Below are 27703 nucleotides of genomic sequence, written 5' to 3'. Positions count from 1 at the left end.
AAATGCTGTAAACCAGCGAGTATCCATGTTTGTAGTATCACCTTTAACCACAGGTTTGCGTTTTGGAAAAGCCTGCCAATGTTTTATAGCAGGCTAAAGTTGTTAGTGCATTGTCTTTTTTCCATTAGCCTCAATGTAGCAATGCTAGCGTTTACAATGTTTAATACAGATGTGTTTTCTGATTTTGTATGTTTAAACTTAATTCTACAGTGTGTTGATGACCAGTAAACAACTGTGAAAGGAACTGGAGTCTCATATGCAATATACACGCATGCACAAATGTATGCACGCATGCTCGCGACGATAAATCGCAGTCGGGTAAATTACCACCCTCAGTTATATTTATCGTGCGATTAATTGACTTATTGCGTATTGCGACAGGCTTAGGCTCAAGGTTATCATACAGTCAAAATCTCATACCGGCACATGTCTCTCCACAATACAATAACAACGTGCATCAACATAAGAGTCTGGGCTAGAGGTAGCCAGGGCTCTCAACTGGGAAGTTGGATGAGAAAAGAGCAACCTAAACACAATGGAATATAGTAGTATGATTGGATATTCTCCGGAAGGTGTGAATCATTTTATCACCCAAATGCCAAAATGTTGTTTCTCTGGAGCATGAAATGCAGTCATTAAGACTTGATAATATAAATTCCAGTGGGAATCATACCCACATCTCTATTCAATAGAGAGTGAAACGTAATTACAAAATTAGTATTTTTATTTAAATGTACACAAACATAAATAACAATAATAATAAAAAAAAAAACTCATACTGATTAAATATTTTCATTTGAAATCAGGTATGCTACTATCTTGTGAAATAAACAACAAATCCATCACTTTAGGCAAGTGCACACAGTTGTCACAATTGAAATACTTAAATATGAAATTAGAGCTGAAGCCCTTGTGTTTTTAATGAAAAGAAATGCGCGCCTACAGTTTCCTAAGTGCTGCATAATGAATGTTGCATAGACATAAAATATACATGAATCGTTTTTCTTTTTACAGCTGAAAGGCCACTTTAACAATGACCCACCTCTGTACTTCTATAGCTAATAAATAAATAGTGCATATTCCCATTTACCTCTTGAGCGAGCCAAATGAAAACCAAGACAAAAAATAAGTTAAAGACAAACCAAAGTCAATTTGGTTCCTCCTTTTTGAGAGTCTTTTCATGTCATTCAAGAACAAACAGTCCAGCTGCCTGTATCACTTGTTGATCGTCACACACAGAAAACCAACCAGGTTGTTTGTCGAAATTCAGTCAAACGTGTCGGAATGACTATCATGTAATCAAAGCACATTTGTGACACTCGATGTGGAACTGGCTAAGTAACTGAAACTAAACCAAGCCAGAGTCGAATCATTTAACAAGATAATTCAAATGATCATTAATAGTAAGTGACTACGGAACAGTTTACATGGTGACGCTCCGAGAATACGACACATTTCAAGTTTACATTCACATGGTTCCGTCTCCATGCGATTGATGTCGTAATTCCACGTGAAAACGATGTAGTATCCATGCCAGGCCCTAGGGGGCAGCGCAGTTTTAGAAGTCGACATCCAATGATGTCGCCTTAGCCTGGGAGACAACATACACGCCCACTCGAAGAAATGGTGTCCCCGCAGTTTTTTCTTTTGCTTCAAAAAGCACAAAAATGTGAACACGAAATTTAAATTAAAAATATTATAATAACAGTAAATCAAAGCCGAAGTTCCACCATGTTTTGAATGTTTAGTGGCAGTGAATGCCATAAGTGACGTGCGGAGCAATCCCCGCAATCGAATCGCTATGCTTTGGAGGCCTGATCATAGACTTCACTATCAGTTGACGAGAAACCTCCTACGGACATTGCGCCACAGCGGACCAGGCAGAGAGTCTTGGCTGCTTTCACTACACACGCTGCGTTCTAACGTCGGATTTAGGTGGAAATAGTATGAAGGTTTTTTAGTGCATATAAGCCGGCAGGAGTGTCTCAAGAGTTATTTGGTCAAGGATTCAAGGTATTTTTGATATAAAATAGCACCATGCGTGCACTTTGAAACGTAGTGAAAAAAATGAAATAAATGGAAAAAATTAGCGTAACTTTACCTTTAAATATTTATGTAAAATGAATGACAACTGCCCGGTTTTTTGCTTTTAACAGAAATTCTAGACTGTTTTACATTCGTATCTATAGAAATTGTGCGATTCAAACATTTATTTACAAGAATTTTCAACTTAAAAAGCTCTTTGTTTCGTGACGGCCGCCATGTTGGGTTACACAATACCGTAACTTTTGCTTGAAATATTTACGTAAAATGAACGATAACTGCCCGTATTTTAACCAAGATTCTAGACTGTTTTACGCTCACATCTATAGAAATTCTGCAATTCAAGCATTTATTTACAAGAATTTTCAACTTAAAAAGCTCTATTTCGTGACGGCCGCCATGTTGGATTACACAATACACTAACATTTGCTTGAAATATTTACGTAAAATGAATGATAACTGCCTGTTTTTTGCTTTTAACCAAGAATTTAGATTGTTTCACGTTCATATCTATAGAAATTCTGCGATTCAAGCATTTAGTTACAAGAATTTTCAACTTAAAAAGCTCTTTGTTTCGTGAGGCTCGCCATGTTGGATTACACAATACCGTAACTTTAGCTTGAAATATCTACGTAAAATAAACGATAACTGTCCGTTTTTTATTTTAACCAATATTCTAGACTGTTTTACGTTCATATCTATAGAAATTGTGCGATTCAACATTTATCTACAAAAATTTTCAATTTAAAAAGCTCTTTGTTTTGTGACGGCCGCCATGTTGGATTTTGTAACTCCACACACGCAAAAACTTATACGATATGTTAAATATTGCTATTGATCTTGAAAATATAGGTGATTATCTCTGCATTTGGTGATGTTTGTGCATCTAACGTAAAATTTAAGAATTTTATAGCTATTTTAAGTTTTGTTCTACCTTTGTAAAAAATAACTAATCAGGATTTTACTTTGGAACGACTTTGAATTTTTTTATGCCGCTGCTCATGGAGACTCATATATGCCTGAGGGAGGTGCCTGTTTTGGTTTTAGGTCGCTAGCAGCTTTGGTTTTGAAAATATTTGAAGTTTAGTTTTTTGAAAATCAGCCCCCCATGGATCACACCCGTGCCCCGTTTCTCATCAATTGATAGTGAAGTCTATGACCGGAATCAAAAGTTTGCGTATACGCCTTGTTTTCGCCATCACCGTGTAAAGACGAGGACATTCCGCAAAACAATTGTTGCGTCTTGGTATCGCAACGTCACCATGTAAATGGCCCCTAAGATTCCAGGGACTTCAATGTACCGTTTCCAATCAGATAATGACAACACAGACAGTGAAAATATTAGGATAGAATGAACAGTAAACCTGCTTCAACATATTTCTGCTCTAGTCCATATACAGTAATGAAAATTAATATTTTAACACCCGCATATTTTGCAAGTTCTCCCACTCTCCCAAATCATGGAGAGGTTTGAAATTTTCATCGTAGGTGCATGTCCACTGTGACAGAGATAATCTAAAAAGAAATATCCAGAAATTACAATGTATGATTTTTTAACAATTTAATTGTGCGATACAGCTGCAAATAAGTGTTTCAACACCTGAGAAAACTAATGTTAATATTTGTTACCGTAGCCTTTGTTCTTAATTACAGAGGCCAAACGTTTCCTGTAGTTTTTCACCAGGTGCACACTGCAGAAGGGATTTTGGCCTACCCATAAGTCAAGTTTCTGGGCTGTCGCTGAGAATCACATAGTTTTCTATTGGGTTTAGGTCTGGAGACCTCTAGGCTATGCTTGAACCTTGTTATGCTTCTTACGGAGCCACTCCTTGGTTTTCCTGGCGGTGTATGTCGGGTCATTGTCATGTTGGAAGAGCCAGGCACGACCCATCTTCAATGCTCTGACTGAAGAAAGGAGGCTTTTCCCCCAAATCTCACAATACAAGGCCCCAGTCATACTCTCTTTAATACAGCGCACTCGTTCTGTCTCATGCGCAGAAAAACAACCCCCAAAGCATGATGCTACCACCCCTATGCTTCACAGTAGGGATGGTGTTCTTGTGATAGTACTCATCATTGTTTTTCCTCCAAACACAGTTAGTGGAATTAAGACCAAAAAGTTCTATTTTACTCTCATCTGACTACAAAACTTGCTCCCATGACTCATCTGCATCATCCAAATGGTCATAGGCAAACTTAAGACCTGCCTTGACATGTGCTGGTTTACCAGGGGAACCTTCCATGCCATGCGTAATTTCAAACCATGACGTCTTAGTGTATTACCATTAGCTATCTTGAAAAAGGTGGTCCCAGCTCTTTTCAGGTCATTGACCAACTGCTGTCGTGAAGTTCTGGGCTGTTTCCTCACCTTTTTTGGATCATTGAGACTCCACAAGGTCATATCTTACATGTGGCTCCACTCCGATTGATATTGACCGTTATGTCTAGCTTCTTCCATTTTCTAATGATTGCTCCAACAGTGGACCTTTTTTAACTAATCTGCTTGGCAGTTGCTCCGTAGCCCTTTCCAGCCTTGTGGAGGTGAACAATTTTGTCTCTGGTGTCTTTGGACAGCTCTTTGGTCTTGACCATGTTACAAGTTTGAGTCTCACTGATTGTATGGGGTGGACAGGTGTCTTAATGCTGCTATCGACCTCAAACAAGTCCATCTCATTCATGACAATACATGGAGTGGAGATGGACTTTTAATAGGCGGACTAACATGTCTTTCAGGGTCAGAATTCTAGTTGATAGACAGGCGTTTAAATACTTATTTGCAGGTGTATCACACAAATACATTGTTAAAAAATCATACATTGTAATTTCTGGATTTTTCTTTTTAGATGATCTGTCTCACAGTGGACATGCACCTACGATGAAAATTTCAGACTCCTCCATGATATCCAAGTGGGAGAACTTGCAGAATAGCAGGGTGTTCAAATACTTATTTTCTTCACTGTATCTGTCTGTGTCACTTTTTATGTACTTAAAAGAGTAACAAGGTCGCAAGGGATAGGCTCCAGCTCATGTTAATGAGCACAGATGATAATGTAATCATCTAATATCTGAAGACAGGAACAAACGTGGAGGTAAACTAGAGTATCACTATGTTCCACAGACAGGAAACATACACCTCCACATTTTAATAACTAAATGAAATACTCTAGGCACAACTATTATGGGGTCCGTAATCTGCATGTAAACATAGCCCTTATGAAGGCATCTCGATTGGCCCGCCTTGATCACACCAACAAAAACCTTTTTTACCCATACAACACATTGACAACTGCAGCTGAAGAATACTTTGATCTGGCTGGTGTTAAAATGCAAACAGATGCTGCATCAGCTTCAGTGTTTCCATGATGATGCCGATCTTCTTTTTTATCAGTTCCTCACTTGCGCCTCGTGTTTTTATCATCAGTGCTTAAAACAAACAAACTTGGGGGGGGGGGAATAATGGAAGGGAGGGCTACATTTGACCAAGTCGAGTGTCATTTTGTCTTGTCAAGACAAGGCTGTGTAAAACTATTGAATACACATACAGTATATCAGTGGTTCTTTGGGGTCACTTCAGTAGAACGGCAGCATCCCACGTGTCCACTTTTTAAGCTACCCAACTTTAATAGCCCCAAAGTATGTACCCTCTCTTTCGGGGTCCAGTGCCCATGCATTGGATACGGTAACGTATAAAGCATCTCCTCGGTCTAGCCATAGGCCTCTGCCCTGTTGGGCGCAGTACATGTTGTAGCTGAAGTTGTCCCAGCGCTTGGTGCTGCCTGTCTTCATCAGCCGTTCCTCTTTGCTGTTCTGCTTGATGCTCTCGTGGTAAATGTACTGGATGAGCTGCAGATTGCTCACGTCTATGGCGGGCCCGCCAGAACCAGGTTTGTAGTAGCGGAAGCAGGTTTTGGCATAGACGTAGTAGAACCCCGACCTGTCCACCAGTAATTTGCCCCTTTGATAGTCCATCTTGTGACTGTATCCGTGCACTTCGTCCCAGTCGATCATGACTGCATCTGGTTCTGCAATGACAAAGAGAGAGGTTTGGACTTGATTTAAATAATTGTGTTTCCCCAGCTACATCTAGAGCCAATGTTTGTGACCCAGCTACGGTACGTCATATCACATTTTGGAAACTAGAAATTTCAAGTCAGAGTATTTACATTTTCCGATTTTCATGTTAAAAAAAAAAAAAAAAAAATCAAGTTAACACCGTAATCCTTTCATGCACAAGTTCTGCTTTTTTTTCTTAAATGTTTTTTTTTTTTTTTACATTCAAATAGGACAAGGGTCTCAAACTTGGCTCACGGGCCAACTGCAGCCCACGGCACTATATTTTGCAGTCCTCAAAGTCATTGCTATCATCAGACACTGCTTAAGCCATTGTTTGCCATTGGCGGTGCAAGATGTGCAATCATAGACTTCACTATCAGTTGATGAGACAGCTCCTACGGCTTCTTGTTGGGGGCCGGGTCAGGCAGAGCGTCGTGGTAGCTTTCACTGCGATAAACTCAAGCACATGCTGCGTTTTAACGCCAGATTTAGGTGGAAACCGGACGAAAGTTTTAGTGCATACAAACAGACAGGAGCGTCTCAAGAGTGATTTTGTCGAAGATTCAATGTAATTATTATATAAAATAGCACCATGCATGCACTTTGAAACGTGAAAAATGTTAAATGAATGGAAAAAATTAGCATAACTTGTAGCGTGAAATATTTACGTAAAATTAATGATAACTGCCCCTTTTTTTTTTGCTTATAATCAAGAATCTAGACTGTTTTAATTTACTTACACATTTGTTTACAAGAATTTTGAACTTAAAAAGCTCTTTGTTTTGTGATGGCCGCCATGTTGGATTTTGTATCCATATACAATAGCGTAACTTTACATTCAAATAATCAGGTAATTTTTGGCCAACTGCCCGTTTTTTGGTAAAAAAAAATAGTAATCTAGACATTTCTGTGTGTGTACAAAAAAATCGGCTTAACTTGTTTAGTTTTATGTAATATTTCAACCTAAAAACGACGAGGGCTAGATAGCCGGCAAGACATATTGAGACAATAGTTACACATGAATTGAACCCAAATAAGTTAACAAAAGCAAAATTTTCATTTTTATTTTTTAAGTAAAATTAAGATAATTCTGCATGCTTTCCTCAAATATTAAGTTTCTGATGTGAAAATTGAGAGATATATTATTTGGTAAAAAACTGCACTAAATACAAAAACATTAAGTTGCTATTTTGGGCAAAAACTTATATGATATATTAAATATTGCTATTCATCCTAATAATATAGGTGATTATCCCTGCATTTGGTGATTTTTGTGCATCTGAGAATTTTATAGCCATTTTAAGTTTTGTTATATTTTATTAGGGAATCACTGATTTTTTTTTATGTCGCAGCTCATAGGGACTCATACAGTATATGCCTAAGGGAGGTACCTGTTTCGGTTTTAGGTCGCAAGCAGCTTTGGTTTTAAAAACTTTTTAATTTTAAGTTTTTCAAAATAGGCCCCCTATGGAGCGACTCCTCGCCGTGTTTCCCGTCAACTGATAGTGAAGTCTATGGTGCAATCCATTTGAAGAGGGAGGGTTGGATATTTGTTCATTCGCTGGCACTCTCCGGCTTCAAATGGATTGAATGTCTACTTGTAAAAAACTTATTGAAATTCACAGCAGATGGATGATTGGATGCCAAACGATTAGACATCTATCATTATCTTGGAAAGGGCAACAAGTGCTCCTTTTTTATGGCAGTGTGCGTAGCTGGCGGCCATCTTGTCTAAGACGCCCGTGGTTTAAAACTAGATCTCAAAAAGTACGTTTTGCACAGCATCTGCACGTTATTTCGCCTCGCGTGCATATGGTGTCGGCGAAGACGAAAAATTCTGGATCCTGCCTCCAAAGTGGAAGAATCCGATTGCGGGGGGTTGAGGGGGGCTTCCTCGGCATGCATATCAAAGGCTGCTGTGGCGCGAGACCGCGCCGTAACGTCAGCACTCGTACACATCACATTGGGCGTGCGCAGCGGTGCTACTAAACATTAAATATAGCAAATATGGCGGCATGTCGGCTTTAATTTACTGTCTTAATAATATTTTTAAATTAAATATGTTGAACGTTTTAATTTTTGTGCCTTTTTGAACAAAAGAAAAATGACATTGCTTCGAGTGGGCGGGCATATTTTTTTCCGGGCTGAGGGAGTTTGGTGGGGTCAAAGTGCATCATTCTCTGTCGCCCTGTAAATCTGCACTGCCCCCTAGGGCCTGGCATGAATACTACATCGTTTTCATGCGGAATTGCGACATTGTTCAAATGGAGACGCAAATACAAATGTGAAATTTTTCGTATTCTCGTAGAGTCACCATGTAAACGGCCCCTAAGACTGCCATTAGACCACCATAATCATGACATGACACTCTCATGGGCATTAATGAATGCTTATGGCAGATGTCATTAAGTGTCATCCGGTAAATTATGTCCCTAACTCCATTTATGGCCAGCTCGTATCTTTTACATCCATTCAAAAGTGAGATCATTTGCTTGATGGCACAAAATGACATCTGTCAGAAGCATTCATTAATGCTCATGGCAGTGTCATGTCATAAGTATGATGGTCTTATTACACAACTGTTAAATAAAGTGTTACCAATTACCGTAACTATAACAATTAATGAAACAACTGGAACATTAACTGAAGAAATATTTAGCACAGAACATACATTTTGATTGTTATTTACCTCTTTAGCACTGCAATGCATGCTAGGAGGCATGTTGGATGACAACAGTGTCGACAGCAAGAGGCAGCAGAGGTTGACTGGCTCCGTTAAAGGTGAAATAATGGCTAAATGAAACTTTTTGAAGCAACGAAGCTTTGCAGCCCATTGGTTCAAAGCTTCATGGTGGTTCATTTGATCTTATCACAGTCTTATGAAACTGCTGTCAAATAAAGTGTTACCGGTTAATATCTTTTGGTTTAAATATCCCATAATACAGTGAAGACAGCTGCGGCTTATACTCCGGTGCAGCTTATTTATGAACAAATGTTGTTTTCGTGTCAAATTTGGTGGGTGGCGGCTTGTAGTCAGGTGTGCCTTATAGTCCGAAAATTACGGTATTCCCCAATGATGTCATTTTAGTGTTGTACCAGTAACACTAATAGCTAAGGACTAGTACTGCTTGGCACTTGTCAGGTATTGATATTCATGATGCCAGCAACATCTGCAATTAATTCAAACCCAACTGTTAGGCTGTCTAAAATGGCTGTAGCAGGGAGCGATGCAATCGGTAACGAGCTGCTTTGGGAGTGAGTGTTTTAATGATATGCTGCTGACTAATCTTTATTTTGTTACAGTTGGCTTCAGCATTTCAATATAAACACTTTCACTATTCTACTGTACTTTCACATTCTGCTTCCTTTCCCTCATTCAAGCAAGTCAGTAAATGTTTTGTTTGTTTAGTTAGTGCGTTTAGGGATTTGTTAGAGAACGGTGTTAGAAGAACAATTTCATGGTTAAAAAAATAAGAGTCACAACATTTTGAGTTCCATGCACTTATATTATGTGATTAGGACTCACTCCTTGCATACTGTTTATCCGCCTTGATGTGTAGGTGGGCGGAGGGTGGTTTCTTCTGGTTCTTGAGGTGTTGGTTCTTCCTGGTATCTTTCAATGCGTTTAGCACCGGCTCCGTCTGCACTTCCTACCGCAAAAACCAGTCGAGACGACAAATTGTGACAAAAGGCCAGTGAAAATGTAAAAGACAAACCAGCTCAAAAACACCAGCAATAAATGCATTATATGTTTCACCACAGCTGTCACTTGAAATAATTGTCGAGTCTTTTAGTGTGTGTACTTGAAGGCTGTCGAGACAGAATGCACACACACTGTCTCATTCAGTCCAAACACGGTTTCCAAGCAAGTAAACAGTTACCGCCAACTCACGGCTGGCTTTCAAGCAGCAATATTTACACCCTGAACATCAACATACTCCTATAAATTGTATTGCTGCTACAATTCTGGCAGGTGATAAGGAGAAAAACATCTCCGTTGTTGCCATGGTGAGGCCAAATCACCAATGGGGTTTCGACATTCAGGGGCCAGCCTGGAGGCATTTTTGTTGCATAAAATTAATAATATTAGATTTCGGTATAAATGAATTAATTCACTACTTAAAATCTTTACAGTCGCGCCAATGTAAGTTTCAGTTTTACTCATGATTGATACCATCCAATGCCTCTTTTATTGGTGCCTGTGACAGTTCTATCGATCAATTTTCTATACTGGTTATTACCGTATTGGTCCGAATATAAGACGATGTTTTTTGCATTGAAATAAGATTGAAAAAGTGGGAGTCGTCTTATATTCGGGGTCTAGACATTATACCCATTCAACAACGCTAGATGGCGCCAGATATCATTGAAGCGAATGCTGAACTTGAGGAGTAATGTTTTGTCATGACAGTTCTCAGCTACTCTCAAGTTTAACCAGTTTGCATTATTTTATTGCAATGTTTTTCCCTTATTCAGATTTGTTTCAAGACTACAGTTACAGTAGACCTCACTTTGATGGTTAATGCAGTTATTGCAATTTTGTTGTTTTATCACAATAGATTGGTTTATTTTCATTTCAAAAACCAGAAGCCATTCATTTACGAATGTGATTGCACTTTAGTTTACATATTTAAATGTTCAGATATTAAGATTTGAATGAGGCGAAATAGCATGCCTTTTCTCTCAAATATATTGTTATAATCATTTGTTTCAGATGTACTGTAATTATTTTCTGTATAAAAATTAATTTGGTGTTCAAAAAGTCTTTTCTAACTTGAGTCTTGAAAAAGAGGGGGTCGTCTTATAATCAGGGCCGTCTTATATTCGGGCCAATAACACGGTATACAGTATATATATACAGTATATTTTATCACTTGTCGCCAGCCAAACACAGGACACATATGAGTAACAATTTTCTAGTATACTCAAACCCATAGACAGTTCAGTTTTTTAGTGAACCTTACATGTGTGCCATTGGAATTTGGAGGAAGCTGGAGTGGTAGAAAAAAAAAATCCACCCAAGATGAGATTCAAACTAGGTATGTCCCGATCGCATATTTTTGCATTCGAGTCAGAGTCACCTGATTTGGAGTCGCGATCTGATGCCGAAAAAAAAACAATTGTTTGGTGTGTTTTATGTATTTATTCAGATTCAGCATTGGAAAGAGATACATATAAGACATGTTTTTCCCTTTCATCCCCAATTAAAAAAAAAACAAACACAAAAAGAAACTTTTATGTACAGTGGTATCTCGACATATGATCGCTTCGACATACGATCTTTTCGACATCAGACATAAAATCTGACACGCCATTTATTTCTCGAAATACGACAATTTATGACAGCGCCGCAGTTTCTTTGTTTTGCCGGAAGACGGACGCACGGCGGATCTTCTTGTGAGAGAAAACACGGGTTCCAAGGTTAGTGCAGGTGGTGAAAAAGAAAAAAGGTGACGCTTACCATTGAAATGAAGATGGAAATAATAGAAAAAATATGAGCATGGTGTCCATATCCATGAACTGGCTCGACAATACGGCCGTAGAATGTGTACGATCTCGGCGGTTCTCCGTTAAGGTGACAATTATTACTGTGGTAACATCGCAAAAGGAATCACTAGCTTCGTCATGTTTCTAATAATTTATTCCACCAACTTCTGCAACACAACACGCCTACTGTCCGCCGCAGTTGACGTCAGCAATAAAACATTGAAAGAGAAAGTAAAATCTCTACCGCACTCTCTAACTCACCGTTACGTCAGCCACGCAGTGTGTTCAGGGACAGCACACAAAAAACGTCCGCCACATTAGAACTCGATTCGTTACATTATTACAGGAATTATTATTATTATTATTATATTATTTTGATTTTTATTTATAATTTATTTGTTTAGCTATGTGTAACTGTAATTTGTAACAGTACCATCAGTATTTATTACGCAATTAGTGTAGGTGTTCGGGCTGTGGAACAAATTAATGGCATTATAATTAGGGGTGTCAAACGATTAAAATTTTTAATCGAATTAATTACAGCTTAAAAATTAATTAATCGTAATTAATCGCAATTAATTGCAATTCAAACCATCTATAAAATATGCCATATTTTTCTGTAAATTATTGTTGGAATGGAAAGATAAGACACAAGATGGATATATACATTCAACATACGGTACATAAGTACTGTATTTACAGTATTATAAAAATAAATCAACAAGATGGCATTACAATTATTAACATTCTGTTAAAGCGATCCATGGATAGAAAGACTTGTAGTTCTTAAAAGACAAGTTATAGAAATTTTATATCAAAACCCCTCTTCATTTTTTCGTTTCAATAAAATTTTTAAAATTTTCAATCAAAAAATAAACTAGTAGCCCGCCATTGTTGATGTCAATAATTACTTACACAATGCTCATGGGTGCTGTTGCCTATAAAAACAGTCGCACCCAGTCGCCAGCAGAGGGCGGCAAAATTCCGAAAAACACAACAAGTACACCTTTCACTGTGCTCGCATTTTGTTCATTCGGTTTGAGCGGGGCATTTGTGCGTTAATTGCGTCAAATATTTTAACGGGATTAATTTAAAAACTTAATTACCGCTCGTTAACGCGATAATTTTGACAGCCCTAATTATAATGTATTCTTAAGGGAAAATCCCGCTCGACGTACGAACATTTCGACTTACAAACAAGGTCCTGGAATTTCTAAGCACTTCAAATGTAATAATTATGATAAGTTGTCAAGTTATAATAAGTTGGTACAATAAGTTGTTGAAACATGTCACTGTCCCACTGAATAATTTTTAAACAAGAATAACGTATAAAAACCCTTGCCTTTATTAAATGCTTCATTGAGTGAGTCCACTCAAATCCGCTGAGGCTGCTGAGAACACTTAAGAGAGAACAAGCTAGTGTTTAACAAGCTCAACGATGATTGACAGATGTTGCCTCTTTCAAGTCAGCACTCCCAGGCTTCTCTGGCAACATCAAAGCTTCACCAGCTGTCACTCATCGTTGACTTTAACAAGCAGCAAACTACAGTGCACTGGTCAGCAAGAAAAGCAGCAGGAGGGAGAGTGAATGCTGCACGCGCATGAAGTAGAGAAACAATCAATATCAGGGGTCGCGTTAACCGAATATTTTCCGTTGTTGACCGTTTTTTTTTAAACGGTGACGGAAAAAACTGAAGTCCATCCGTCATTTTGACAGGTTGCAATTCACACCCCAGACCACAGGGTGGCGAGTGAGCATATTAATTAGCTACTGTCTCTCTTGATGCATGACGTCGTTGGCCTTACTCGGAAAAATGTCAAGGCAATTGAGTGTTTGCCTGGCACGGCCAGACTGTTCTCCCTGTATTTTTCAAACACTGAGAGAAAAGTCTGGGACACAGCCTCTCGGGTAGGTATAAAATCAATCGACAAATCAGATTTGTTTATTTGCGTGACGTGGTTCTTCACGAGCAACGTCACTCTTGCGCCTCGAAAGTCGTCTCTACAACAACACGGATGGCGGGAGAGCCGAGAATATGTTCCAATCCGCGGTAAATTCAGTTTTAAATGAGCTAAAACACATCGACACGAGACATTGACAACAGTCTGTCTCGCGCTAGCCATGTTGAATAAACTCCGTTCTCCTCGTATGTTTACTTCCGCGCGCAAGTCCCTCGTCCTGCCCTCGTCACTTTGCTAACGGCATGTCTGCCCGTCGCTGATTGGTGCACTCCGCTGTCTGTTTGCCTCTTGTTAAGCTTGTTTGGACAGAATATTAATTAAAAATGAATGAAAACTAAATACTATTGAATATGTCATTATTATCATTTTAAAATTTGTAAGTGACGGGTAAAAATAGATTATGACCGGATTTTTATGACACTGTCAGTCAAAATGACAGACAACGAAAAAGTCTAGTGCAACCTCTGATCAATATATTTCTTTAATTAAAAACCCGATCCTTTTCATCCAAATCCGATACTTTGAAAAATGGCGCGATCAGCCCGATTTCTGATCATGTGATGGGATAGGTACTACTGTAATTCAAACACTGAATTTTTACATTTACAATGCTACCAACTTTGACAGTTACTTCTGTCATGTACACCCTAGACCAGAGGTGTCCAAACTGGTCCTCAAGGGCCGCTGTGGGTCCTGGTTTTTGTTCCTACCAATCGAGTGCAGACGGTTAAACTAATTAACTTTCTGCTATAACAAGCACCACCTGCATTTGTAAGACACCAGATTGGTGAAAAGGTGTTGTCTTGTTTTGTTGGAATGAAATCCAGCACCCACTGCAGTGGAATAGTTTGGACACCCCACCCCCCAGCCCAGTCTTTTTGTTGACTGATTAAAAATATTTTGGGGGTGTGTGATTGTATATCCAAATTTTAACAGTAAAGATGATTCCATTATTGCATTTCCATTCTTTAGTAAAAGATTACAGGCTATGTGTCTGCCAGGGGTGTGTGGTGGGGGTGAGGTCAGTTACATTAGTTAGCTCATTGGTATTGTTGGCATCCATCACTGCTTTGTCATCCTGAAAGGGGTATCCCTCTCATTTGCGGACCCTTCTCAAGCATTAGATCAGGGAATGTCTTTATTGATTAGGCTAATTGTTTTTTATTATATTTTTTAATTTTTAGTTGATGCAGATTCAATTTATTGTTAATTACTTCTTGAGCATTTTATGTCAATTGTCTCTGAAGCCCTTTGTGATCTTTTAGTGTTTTATGGTTGTAAAAATAAACTTGACTGAACATATAAAAGAAGTGTGTGTGAATGTTCCTTCTCAATTTCTGAGAATTGTTGGCAAATAAAATGATATTCCAACAAATGCTTATATGATGAGTCAGTACAACCCTTCCAATAAACTTGAGTAAATGGTGCACTTAACATCGAACTTCAAATTGAGACATCATAATTCACAAAACCTCAGATTAGCAGGAATTAAAGGATTAGCCAAGTGGGTGTTTTGCTTTCTCTTCAGTTTACGAGGATTCTATTTTCAAGGACGGAGGAGTCTAAATAAAAAACGGTTGTGTGCATTACGCTATGAAAAACAGTGCCAGTGTTACCAAAATTAATCTGTCTTTTTTAATATTTCTCAATTTCTTTTCACACTTGTGACATTGCAGTGACAAAGTGAGATGAAAAAAAGTAAATTACAAATCTCTTACGGTTTTTTTTGTATGTCTTAATAGTATCTCAATATGAAACTCTCTTTAAATTTATATCAAGAATCTAGAAAAGCAAGCGTGAAAGACATTTGGGGAGGGATCAAGCCCTTAACCTTGCGACGTATCAAATACCACCAGTGAATGTACATCAGGTGCAAATGAGCACCAATGTAAAATAGAATGACAGATTACAGCATGGTACTGTAGTGAGATGCTACTATATAACAGATGATGGAATTGCAGGTGGCAAAGTCGAAGATTCTGAGATTCTCTAGTTGAGAAATATGGATGGATAAGATTAGGAATGAACCCATCAATTGACTACAGCACGAACTAGAAGTTGTGAAAGAAAAGTACATACAAAATTTTCAATGGTTTGAAAGTAGAGAACATGGACAGTGGACATAAATGACAGACCAAAAAGGTAATCACAGGCCCAAACTTAACAAAAATCATCAACATCCCCTAGTCAAAACCCCCAATTTAGGCAAGGCAAACACTCAGAAGATCCATTTGAGAAATTATAGCCAAAAACCTTTAAAAAAGGGGACACAAGTGGAGGACTCTCCCTTCCAAAATGGTCAGGTTACAATGAATCAGAGCATTCAGCTTTTATCAAACAGTAAGGTGCTATTAGAGCTGAAACGATGACTCAAATAATTTGCGTAACTCGATTTTAAAAATTGATCGACGCATTTTCTCCGCCTCGAGGAATCGTTTTATTTTAACAGCTCTAAGCATGACGTTTTGCCCAGACTACTTTTAATGCGGCACAATGCGCTGAAGTCATGTGAGTAGAGGAAGAAGGAAGAGGCGGCGGATATATTTGATTTGAACCACGCATGAATATAGAGTAAACGACGCAGAAGCCAACAAAAGCGAAGAGAAAGGCACCAAGAAAAAGCAGAAAATGTCAAAAGTGTGGGAGCATTTCAAGCTGGAGACCAAGGTGAACATCATGTACAGTGAGGCAAATAAGTATTTAGTCAACCACCAAATGTGCTAGTTCTCCTACTTGAAAAGATTAGAGAGGCCTGTAATTGTCAACATTGGTAAACCTCAACCATGAGAGACAGAATGTAGAAAAAACCCAGAAAATCACATTGTTTGATTTTTAAAGAATTTATTTCCAAATTAGAGTGGAAAAAAAAAGTATTTTGTCACCTACAAGCAAGCAAGATTTCTGGGTGTCAAAGAGGTCTAACTTCTTCTAACGAGGTCTAACTAGGCTCCACTTGTTACCTGTATTAATGGCACCTGTTTTAACTCATTATCGGTGTAAAAGACACCTGTCCACAACTTCAGTCAGTAACACTTCAGACTCCACTATGGCCAAGACCAACGAGCTGTCGAAGGACACCAGAGACAAAATTGTAGACCTGCACCAAGCTGGGAAGACTGAATCTGCAATAGGTAAAACGCTTGGCGTAAAGAAATCAACTGTGGCAGCAATTATTAGAAAATGGAAGCCATACAAGACCACTGATAATCTCCCTTGATCTGGGGCTCCATGCAAGATCTCACCCCGTGGCGTCAAAATGATAACAAGAACGGGGAGCAAAAATCCCAGAATCACAAGGGGGGACCTAGTGAATGACCTACAGAGAGCTGGGACCACAGTAACAAAGGCTACTATCAGTAACAGAATGCACCGCCAGGGACTCAATTCCTGCACTGCCAGACGTGTCCCCCTGCAGAAGAAAGTACACGTCCAGGCCCGTCTGCGGTTCGCTAGAGAGCATTTCGATGATCCAGAAGACGACTGGGAGAATGTGTTATGGTCAGATGAAACCAAAATAGAACTTTTTTGTTGAAACACAGGTTCTCGTGTTTGGAGGAGAAAGAATACTGAATTGCACCCGATGAACACCATACCCACTGTGAAGCATGGGGGTGGAAACATTATGGTTTGGGGCTGTTTTTCTGCAAAGGGACCAGGACGACTGATCTGTGTAAAGGAAAGAATGAATGGGGCCGTGTATCGAGAGATTTTGAGTGAAAATCTTCCATCAGCAAGGGCAGTGAAGACGAGACGTGGCTGGGTCTTTCAGCATTACAATGATCCCAAACACACAGCCAGGGCAACAAAGGAGTGGCTTCGTAAGAAGCATTTCAAGGTCCTGGAGTGACCTAGCCAGTCTTCAGATCTCAACCCCATAGAAAATCTGTGGAGGGAGTTGAAAGTCCGTGTTGCCCAACGACAGCCCCAAAATATCACTGCTCTAGAGGATGTCCGGATGGAGGAATGGGCCAAAATACCAGCAACAGTGTGTGAAAAGCTTGTGGAGAGTTACAGAAAACGTTTGGCCTCAGTTATTGCCAACAAAGTGTACATAACAAAGTATTGAGAGGAACTTTTGGTATTGACCAAATACTTATTTTACACCATCATTTGCAAATAAATTCTTTAAAAATCAAACAATGTGATTTACTATTTTGTTTTTTCTCCACATTCTGTCTCTCATGGTTGAGGTTTACCCATCTTGACAATTACAGGACTCTCTAATCTTTTTAAGTAGGAGAATTTGCACAATTAGTGGTCGACTAAGTACTTATTTGCCCCACTGTACATCTAAAATAAATACATTGTCTAAAATTGGTTCAATTGGTTCAATATTAGGTGAAATGTATTGTTTTCTCATGTATATTTATGATTGCTCTTCACGTAAAAAAATATGTTTCATCCGATTACTTGATTAATTGATGGAATTTTCAGTGGAATACTCGATTACTAAAATAGTCGATAGCTGCTGCCCTAGGTGCTATACAATGATAGTGATAACCACATGACAGTTGATTTAATGAAACCAAGCCTTGCAGGTGGTTCTTCAAAACCTATCCTTGTTGGTTGGTGGAGAATTATTTAATACATTACCAAGCTCAAATCATTTCATCTGAAACTTGACGCATCTGTCACCTACAATAAAATTAAGAGTATAAAAATTTTTTTTTTAAAAGTACATGTAAAATGCAAGTTAAGACGAGATAGTGGTAGGAGTCCCTCTCAGGTGTGCACAGTATTGCATGATTTACGTCACATTCACAGACGTAAAGGAGAAAGATTTACCGTATTTGTCGGACTTTAAGTCGCAGTTTTTTTCATAGTTTGGAAGTGGGTGCGACTTATACTCTGGAGCGACTAATGTGTGAATTTATTAACGCATTATTATATCATTTCACATGTAATTTTGGTGTTTTGGAGTGACACTGATGGTTTGGTAAACTTGTTAGCATGTTTTTTTATGCTGTAGTAATCTGAATAACTCTTAATAACTATGTTACGTTAACATACCGGCCACGTTCGCATTTCTTTGTTCATGCATCATATAACATTATCATACTGTACACTTATTCGGCATGTTGTTCTCTATTGTATTTTTATTTTAAATTGCCTTTCAAGATGACATATCTGTTCTATGTGTTGGATTTTATCAATTAAATTTACCCCAAAAATGCGACTTATACTCCAGTGCAACTTAGAGGTTCTTTTTTCCTCTTCATTGCGCATTTTTGGGCTGGTGCGACTTATAGTCCGAAAAATACAGTACAGGTAGCTGGAGCAGAGGACAGGGAGTGATTGAAGACTATAATTTACTGCGGTGAGATCAAGCTTAAGCCAAAAGGGAAAGAAAGAAGATCATCACAGTTCTAGAACCCTGCTGTTGCTATTTAGGAGAATAAATGTCAAATAAGGTCAACGTGATGGCACACACTTGGTCCTGTGGTTTCAGTTCACTATTAATTAGTAACTAGTTTTGCATATTATTCCCTGGATAAAACTTGACATATGCTCATGTCTCTCAACAAAATGTTCAAATGACGGACTAAAACTGGTCCACCCAATGCAGCAGTCTCATGACGGACCTTAGGCGCAACATGGGCTGACTGTTCTTTTCATCGGAAACAGCACTGGTGTCCATGCAGATTCACTTAAAAGAAATTGGAATACTTTAGTCTATTAGCGAATGATGGCCGAGTCAAGACTTTGTGTGTTGTCCTACCTCAACAATCTAAAGCAGACATCTCCAAAGTCCGGCCCGGGGGCCAAATGCGGCCCGTGGTCAAATTTCATCTGGCCCCCAGCCTCTGTCTTAAAATCAATAACGTCTGGCCCGCATACAGACTTAATAAATTGGTCAGCAGTACTGCAACCAGCATACGAAGTAGCTTACACGAAATGCTGCTCTTCATTTACCCACTAAAAGGCAGCAGCACTTTAACCCTTTATCGCTAAATGTATCACATTTGATACACCTAAAATTTCATCATTTTGAGATTAATTTAGAATTTTGACATTTCTTTTTGAAAAATAATATGATCGATGCAAGTCAACGCATGCATATGCAGGTTCCATGAGAAAAAAAACATGATTTAGCATAGGTTATAGATATTAGAGCGCTTATTATACATTCATTTTGACATTTCGTTTTACAAATGTGTAAAAAAAAGGTTTCATTAGGACCTTATTTTTCAAATTCTCATCAGATTCTCTGATAATTGCTTCATGTTGCAGGTATTTAAGGGCTGAGCAACATTACTCCGTGTGACCCATTACTTCCATTTTCTAAAATGGCGACAATCAACAAATAAAAAAAGAAAGTTGTGACGGCCGACGCTTCATGGATGGGTGGAAATTGGACTATTTCTTCACTAAAATACGCAACAACTGTGTCTTGCCTCATTTGCAAAGAGACAGTTGCTGTTTTTAAAGATTTTAATGTGAGGCGATATTACCAAACAAGACACGCTGACATGTACGACAAGATTACAGGGAAGATACGCAGTGAGAAATTGTAGCAACTTGAAGCTAGTTTTATTTCACAGCAGTAGTATTTTGCAAGAGCCCGAGAGTCGAAAGAGAACGCCACAAAGGCTAGTTGGGAGATTGTTGAAATTATTCATTAAAAAAAATAAAATAAAGCAAATTTGACACACTGAATTGCTAGCTAAATTTTGGTTAAATATATTGTTCTACGTAAAGGACGTCAGCCAAGGTCGGCCCCCCACATTTTTACCACGCCAAATCTGGCCCCCTTTGCAAAATGTTTGGACACCCTTGATCTAAAGAATCAAGCGGTGACCCCCTGTTTAAAAGAGGAATATTAAAATGTACGTTTAGATGGATATTTACCATTTACTCTTTAAAATGCTTGAGCATCAAATCATTTCTTTTAAACGCGCATCAAAAACAATCAAAATATCAGTATAAAGTTGTAAAATGTAATATTGAGAACCAACCAGAGGCTTTAAGCTGTTTTATACATGAAAATTCTTCCAATGTCCTGGAACGTCAAACCTTTGAACGTTAAGCGCTGTACACCGTGTTCCCAGCGCATTTGTGTGACGCTAGCTCAGGCAAGACAATAGTGTCTTACAACTGATGCGGCTTTCCTCCCTGGAGCTGCTGACCACTAGCTTGCGCAACAGAAAAAAACAAGGTTCTTACTGTGTACTTTTATTCTGTTTACAGGATTGTTACTAAAATTAATGCTATGAGATTTTGTAGAGGTGTGAAGGGAATAGTATCTTTTGTCGTGATCACTTTTTGACTGTTGGTATTACTCTAACACACCCAATATAAAATTAAATAGCAATTATAATCATAATTTAAGAAAAACAAGCAGAATATATATAGAATTATATTATGAACAGTTGGACTTGAAATCATTAGAATTTTCAGTGCCAGGACAACGGGCAGATAAGGGCAGAACAGATATAGGACGCCTTCTGACCACGGAAGCCCAACGCACACGTCATGCAGCTGACTCAGCAAGATTGATGCTGACAAGCAGGTGATAGGCAAGGCACCTACAAGCCCATGTTTGCACCACCAAATCCCGTAATCAGCTCTTCTGGACAGTCCAGAACAAATTATGGGACATCTTGTCTTGCCACAAGGAACATCTGATAACGAGGAACCCGCGACTGAGAAGCTGACACTCAGCACTCACGTGGCGCTAAGATGGAAATCTCCTAAACTCTCGGTGCCCTGACAAAAGTAACGCCCGAAACCCTCCAGCCTAATCCACACAGAGAATAATCCTAAACAATGCCCAAACACACACTTCTTTCGGACCACAGCCCGCCTCACCAGAGCCTTTAAAAGACTGAATGTTTAACTAGTCGTTGTCATTTTTCTCAGGAATCTTTTGTTGACTCTTGATATGGTGACCCTGGATCCAGTTTGCCTCCTCGCCTGGGTCTCTATGTGCTGTATAATTGCTGCCGACTTGGAATAAATTCTCAACTTGTGTTTTCAATCCTTTCTTCAACTTTTAAAATAGAGTCCATACAACGGGTTAAGACTAAGGTGAACGCGCCTTTTGGCCGGGTTGTCGGAGTTCCGCCGACCCGGGTCGTTGGAATTGTGCTAGCGCGGTTCGGCTGGCGTGATTACGGCAATCTGGCTAAAAGGTCAGATTCCTTCAGGTGTGACATGAACCAAGGAAAACACCATTACATTTGTGAATCCTGGACTAGGAAGCATAGTAGATTAGTGGTTCCCATTAAGTTTTAATGCGTCTGAGCATGTACACACAGTCCAACTTTTCTAGAATTGCCAGGTGATACTGGTAGTATCAAGTCCCCACTAAAGGCCCAGGTATCGAACACATGGCTTACATCTGATCTTTTGTTTGTTGGGTACGGCCTTTATTTGAACAGACACGATTATGCAGTATATTGTAAATAAACACTGATACCTGTAGCATGTATTTCATTTGAATGCAAAGTAGGGCTGCAGCTAGCAATTTTTTAAGTAATCAATTAATTAATTGATTATGTAGTTCGAATAATCGAGTAAGCAGATTACAAAGAATTAGTGCCTTGCAGAATAAATTTTAGGAGATGTAAAACAAAGGCTTGCTAAGATTGCAGTTTCAAAAGAGCATTAAATGTGAATACAAAATAAAATTCCCGAGTGTTTTTTTCAAACTATGCAGAATTGCACTTTCATTTCACAAGAACAATAAATGAATTTAAAAATAAAATACCCAAGTGTTTTTTTCAAACTATGCAGAATTGCACTTTCATTTCACAAGAACAATAAATGAATTTAAAAATAAATTAAAATACCTAAGCTTAGCCTCAAATGGTAGAAAAAAAAAAAAAAAAAAAATACAGTATTGGCCCGAATATAAGACGGCCCTGATTATAAGACAACCCCCTCTTTTTCAAGACTCAAGTTTGAAAAAAGACTTTTTAAACACCAAATTAATTTTTATACAGGAGATAATTACAGTACATCTGAAACAAATGATTATAACAATATATTTGAGAGAAAAAGTATGTTAATTTGCCTTATTCAAATCTTGATATCTGAACATTTAAATATGTAAACTAAAGTGCAATTACATTCGTAAATGAATGGCTTTTGGTTTTTGAAATGTTATCTATTGTGATAAAACAACAAAACTGCAATAACTGCATTGACCATCAAAGTGAAGTCTAACTGTAACTGCAGTCTTGAAACTAATCTGAATAAGGAAAAACATTGCCATAAAATAATGCAAACTGGTTAAACTTGAGAGTAGCTGAGATCTGTCATGACAGAATATTACTCCTCAAGTTCAGCATTCACTTAATTGATATCTGGCGCCATCTAGCGTCGTGAGTGGGTATAATGTCTTGACCCCGAATATAAGACGACTCCCACTTTTTCAGTCTTACTTCAATGCAAATAACACCGTCTTACATTCGGGCCAATACGGTAAATGAGGATCGAAGTACAACAACAGAACAATTGGCTAACTTGCATAGCAAAAGTTCGCTAGCTTAAATGCTAACTTTTTTTTTTTACAATGCTCCTTTCAAGTCATTCCAACACACATTCCCCCCCCCCAACAAATGCTAAATATATCTCTAAACTAAATTACGAATACATTAAAATCAAATGAGCTCAAACAAAAACTTAAAACGTTATGTTCGTCTTAACAGGGAGCAGCTGGATCCATAGATGAGTTATGTCATGTGGACTGTTGCCTCTAGAGGGCAGTGTATCCACCCAAATCCACAAAACTAAATGCAAACACTTTCAAAACAAACTACAGTATTATAACTCTTACTAGACGAATCCTCGAAGCAGCAAAATTTGATTTGAAGCTTTTTTTCTAATCAAATTACTTGAGTTGATCGATTAATTAATAGTCTTATTAATGAGCCCGAGTCTCCAAATTTTAATTAATACAACTTTTCATTGAAGACGCAGTCTCCCAAAAATTTATTATCATCATTCAACAATGAAGCAAGACTTTATGCTTTAATTCCCCTGAGGGACTGTTCAAACTTCTTGGTAAATGCTGCTGTTTTGATTGGCATCCAAGTTCAAATTCAATTACAGTGGGCCCTTTAAGTACACCTCCCGGCTCACTCTTGTGTTGCAATTAGTCAAACTTTGTGGACATCATAATCCTGACTGACACTTTTGTGTGCATATCTTGGATAAATTATGTTTTTTCAATCACAGGCAGCTTTTATAAGGAAAAAAATGATGCTGACAATAATTCTAGAAGGTAGAGTTGTCCAATAATGACTTTTTAAACGATATACTAATATTGTCCAACTCCAAAATTCCATTACCGATATCAAATCGATATACTATGTGCGGTCGTAGACTTAACATATTCATTATTTTTCAATAATTTTCAATTACTTGCATTGTTCATTTAAATTTTGCACTATGATTGCAAATGGTCAGCTCGCATAACAAATAACAAGCATCATAGGGTAGGTTCATACCGCAGGTCTTAATGCACAATTCCGATTTTTTGTCATATCTGTTTTTTTGGCATGCCTGTTCAGACTGCCTATGTCCATTGAGCCCGTTCAAGCATCACGTATGTGCACTAATTCGCAGTCGGAGATGCATTGTGTAAACTGACCCGCATGTGCAGGAGCATCAAAACAAATGCTGGCTCAACGCCATTCTGGGATGATCATATTTTGATTTCCAAAAAGAGGACACAAATAAAATACATAAATAAACCCCCGTTTAGTCTTAAATTCAAAGTTTATATGGATTGATGACGCACATATATACGGACAGTTTCCCCCGACTCTCGGCCGTGCAAGGAATTTTTTTTTTTTTTTTATTGTTGTCAAGCTCGCCTCTTCCCTAAAATCTGCGTTCATGCTAAGCGCTAAAGCTAACGCACAGCTCCATTGCTAACGTGGCGCCCTGTCTCTCTCCCTCTTTGCTAACGTACTTGCTGCATGAATTCCGATTTGGGGGACTTGACAGTTCAGAGCGGAGCCACATTCTGGAAAAATGTGGTCCAGATCGGATTTTAACCACATACGAAAGTGACCTACAACGGATTTGAAATGGTCCACTTTTATGCGACCTGTTCCATTCAGACCCTCAAGTTAATGCCTGACTCGATTCGGAGAAATACAAAAAAATCTGATTTGTGCATTAAGACCTCCGGTATGAACCTAGCCTTAGTTTGGAGACATCTAATAGTCAATAAGCATAATTGCTGTGCTAAGCTGTGACTAGCCCTTGTACTAAGGTAGAAAGCTTCTACATTCACTTTGAAGGCAACATGCATACTGGCCTAAAACCGATAATGAAAAACCAGTGTGGATATTATCCTATATCATTTTAAAATGCTTTCATTGGCCGATATTATAGGCTACCCGTAATAATATTGAACACTAATATCGGACAACTCTACTAGAAAGCAAAACTTTTGCCAAGTAAGATACTAATTGAACAGATTTACCTGCAATGCAAGCACGTTTGTTTTTTGTAATGTCTAATATAAGTGTTTTTTGTACAATTGTTTTGTTTTGTTAGGCATGCCGTCAATGGCATTGGATAGAATCTTTAAAATTACTAAAAGGAATTATACTCACTTCTATAAGCCGATGTGGAGCAGTGGTTAAATCTACCTGGAGACAAAAAGGAACAAAGGCAAAGGTCAGTGCATCATCACACCATCTCAGAGAATGTGCTATGTAAGCACTTTCTTGACATTTTGTAGTGTTACTCGTTAAAACCTAGATAAAATCCAGGCTGGCTGCCTGTCTCGGGGAATGTCAGTGTGTATGTGTTTGTGCAAGTGTACGGTGTGTGGGAGTGAAGTTATTTTCCAAAGTGTACTCAGCATTCCCAAGCAGCAGGCTTACAAGACAACATGATTTGAAGCTTGGTTCTTCTTATGTGACTGTGTCAACAAGACTTAAGGGTTTGCGCACAACGAAGGAGGAAAAAAAAATTTAATGCCAATTATCAGAGCAGAATTCCAACATTTGGCGCCAGGATTTTCAGGAAAAATCATGCAGGTGTTGAACATGGATGATGGTCCAGTGCCAGACTGCCCTCCACGCAAATTTCCTAAGTCATGCAAGCATGCGGCCCTTGTCATCAGCTTGACAAAGACAGTGCACTCATCTGCCAGAGTTCCTCCCTAAAGAAGAGTCTGACTGATGGGTATTGCTAGACCATTCCAAACCAGTCAAATTAAACAGCGTCATTCTTCTCCCCCTGCTGGCCTACACCCAGCAACAAATAGCGCTCTTATAAAAACAAAGTATCCTCAGTTGAAGAATAAATGCCAAGCGTATGTAATAGGTTTACTCATATTTCTTTAATATGGATGTCAGATGTCTTCTCTCCACCAAGCAGTCCCAACTTCCATATTGTGGTTAACAGCAGGTCATGAACCTGTGAGCTTCGGCACTCTTTGCCAAGTCTTTGCAGACTGAGTTATAATGCCATTTAAAGGGCCAATTCCACTAATTCTATTCCTGATGTTACTAGTCTCTGATGGTGTATTAATCCAACCAACGGATGGATGTTACTATTGTAGGACTGCGACTTTAAAAATGAGACGTCTCCAATCAAACTGACTTGAACTGATTAGTTGACTATCATTTTTTCCAACTATTAGCCGCTTTTTTTCCCCTCCCTTTGAAGATAATTCCTCAATTATGGATTTGAGGCTAATGTTACGCGAAGTTTATGCTGCTTTAGTTGGAGTGAGCCACATCATCATGAGGTGAAACAGTTTTATTTCTACTTGTTTTAGCACACATTTGAAAAGATTGTGTAGGAATTATACGATACTTGGTAACGATATGATCAACTTTTACGTTTGAGCTGTGTTCTTTGCCGCTCCAAACTTTCTCTATACTCCGAAAAATATTAGCCCTCATCTTTTCACATCTCAGGAAATACAGTGATCCCTCGTTACTTCGCGCTTCAAATATCGAGCCCTCAGTCCATCACGGATTTTTTTTTTTTCAATTGAAAAATAAATAAATACAGATGAGCTGTCCCGATCCGATCACGTCTTCTCCCTCTCCGTCCTGCTGCTTTTCTTGGTCTGGCAGTGCACTGGAGTTGCTTATTAAAGTTAACGATGATTGACAGACGTTAAGGTTTTATCTTGCCAGAGATGCTTGGGAACTATAACGTCAAAGTACCGCATGCGTCAATTATCGTTTAGCTTGTTAAACTGTTGCTGCGACAGATCATTGTGTGTAAGTGAGCAGCTTGAACTATAAAATTATCACTCAATGAAGCATTTAATAAAGATAATTTGGTTCGACAGTGAAATGTTTAAAACATCATAAAATATCATAATCACTACATTTGAAGTGCTTAAAAACCATTTATTATAATATATATAAATATACCGTATTTTTCGGACTATAAGTTTTTTTCATAGTTTGGCTGAGGGTGCAACTTATAATCTGGAGCGACTTATGTGTGAAATTATTAAATGGTAAATGAACAGTACTTATATAGCGCATTTTATCTGCATGGTTACCATGCCCAAAGCGCTTTACATCAACACGTTATTATATCATTTCACATGATATTTTGGTGTTTTGGAGTGACACTTGATGGTTTGGTAAACTTGTTAGCATGTTTTTTATGCTATAGTTATCTGACTAACTCTTAATAGCTATGTTACGTTAACATACCGGCCACGTTCGCATTTGGTTGTTCATGCATCATGTAACATTATCATACTCTACACTTATTCAGCATGATATTCTCTATTGTTTTTTTTATTTTTTTTTATTTCAAATTGCCTTTCAAGATGACATAACTGTTCTATGTGTTGGATTTTATCAAGTAAGTTTACCCCTGGAATGCAAATTATATATGTTTTTTTTCCTCTTCGTTGGGTATTATGGCTGGTGCGACTTATAATCAGGTGGGACTTATAGTCCGAAAGATATGGTACATAAAAGTTTTTTTTTTTTTAATTATACTTTGGGGAAGAAGTGAAAAAACATTATATGTATTGCTTTCCAATACTAAATCTGAGTAAATACAATGAACAAACAGAAAAAAAGAATTGGGGGGGGGGGGTCTACTTCGCGGTTTTTCACTTATCGCGGCGGGTTCTGGTCCCCTTTAACCGCGAAAAATGAGGGCTCACTGTAGAATAGAATAAAAGTGAATGAATGAGAATGTCTAGTACTAG

At 38.4% G+C, this 27703-nt stretch overlaps 1 protein-coding gene across 1 annotated transcript in view; it reads right to left on the bottom strand.

Annotated features, from left to right (window-relative positions):
- Positions 1 to 795: 795 nt before the first annotated feature.
- tnfsf11 (TNF superfamily member 11) overlaps positions 796 to 27703 on the bottom strand; it is a 31010-nt gene continuing 4102 nt past the window's right edge. The window contains exons 2-4 of the mRNA XM_057851479.1: positions 25119 to 25154; positions 9623 to 9746; positions 796 to 6065 (exon numbers count right to left, since the gene is read on the bottom strand). Of these exons, the coding sequence (XP_057707462.1) occupies positions 5653 to 6065; positions 9623 to 9746; positions 25119 to 25154 (573 nt within the window). The 3' untranslated portion in view covers positions 796 to 5652. The remainder of the gene's footprint in view (positions 6066 to 9622; positions 9747 to 25118; positions 25155 to 27703) is intronic.

Source organism: Corythoichthys intestinalis, chromosome 12 (genome assembly GCF_030265065.1).
Source record: "Corythoichthys intestinalis isolate RoL2023-P3 chromosome 12, ASM3026506v1, whole genome shotgun sequence".
Taxonomy (NCBI): Eukaryota; Metazoa; Chordata; class Actinopteri; order Syngnathiformes; family Syngnathidae; genus Corythoichthys; species Corythoichthys intestinalis.
Note: the sequence above shows the minus strand (reverse complement) of the source record. Positions and strands in the feature narration are given on the sequence as shown.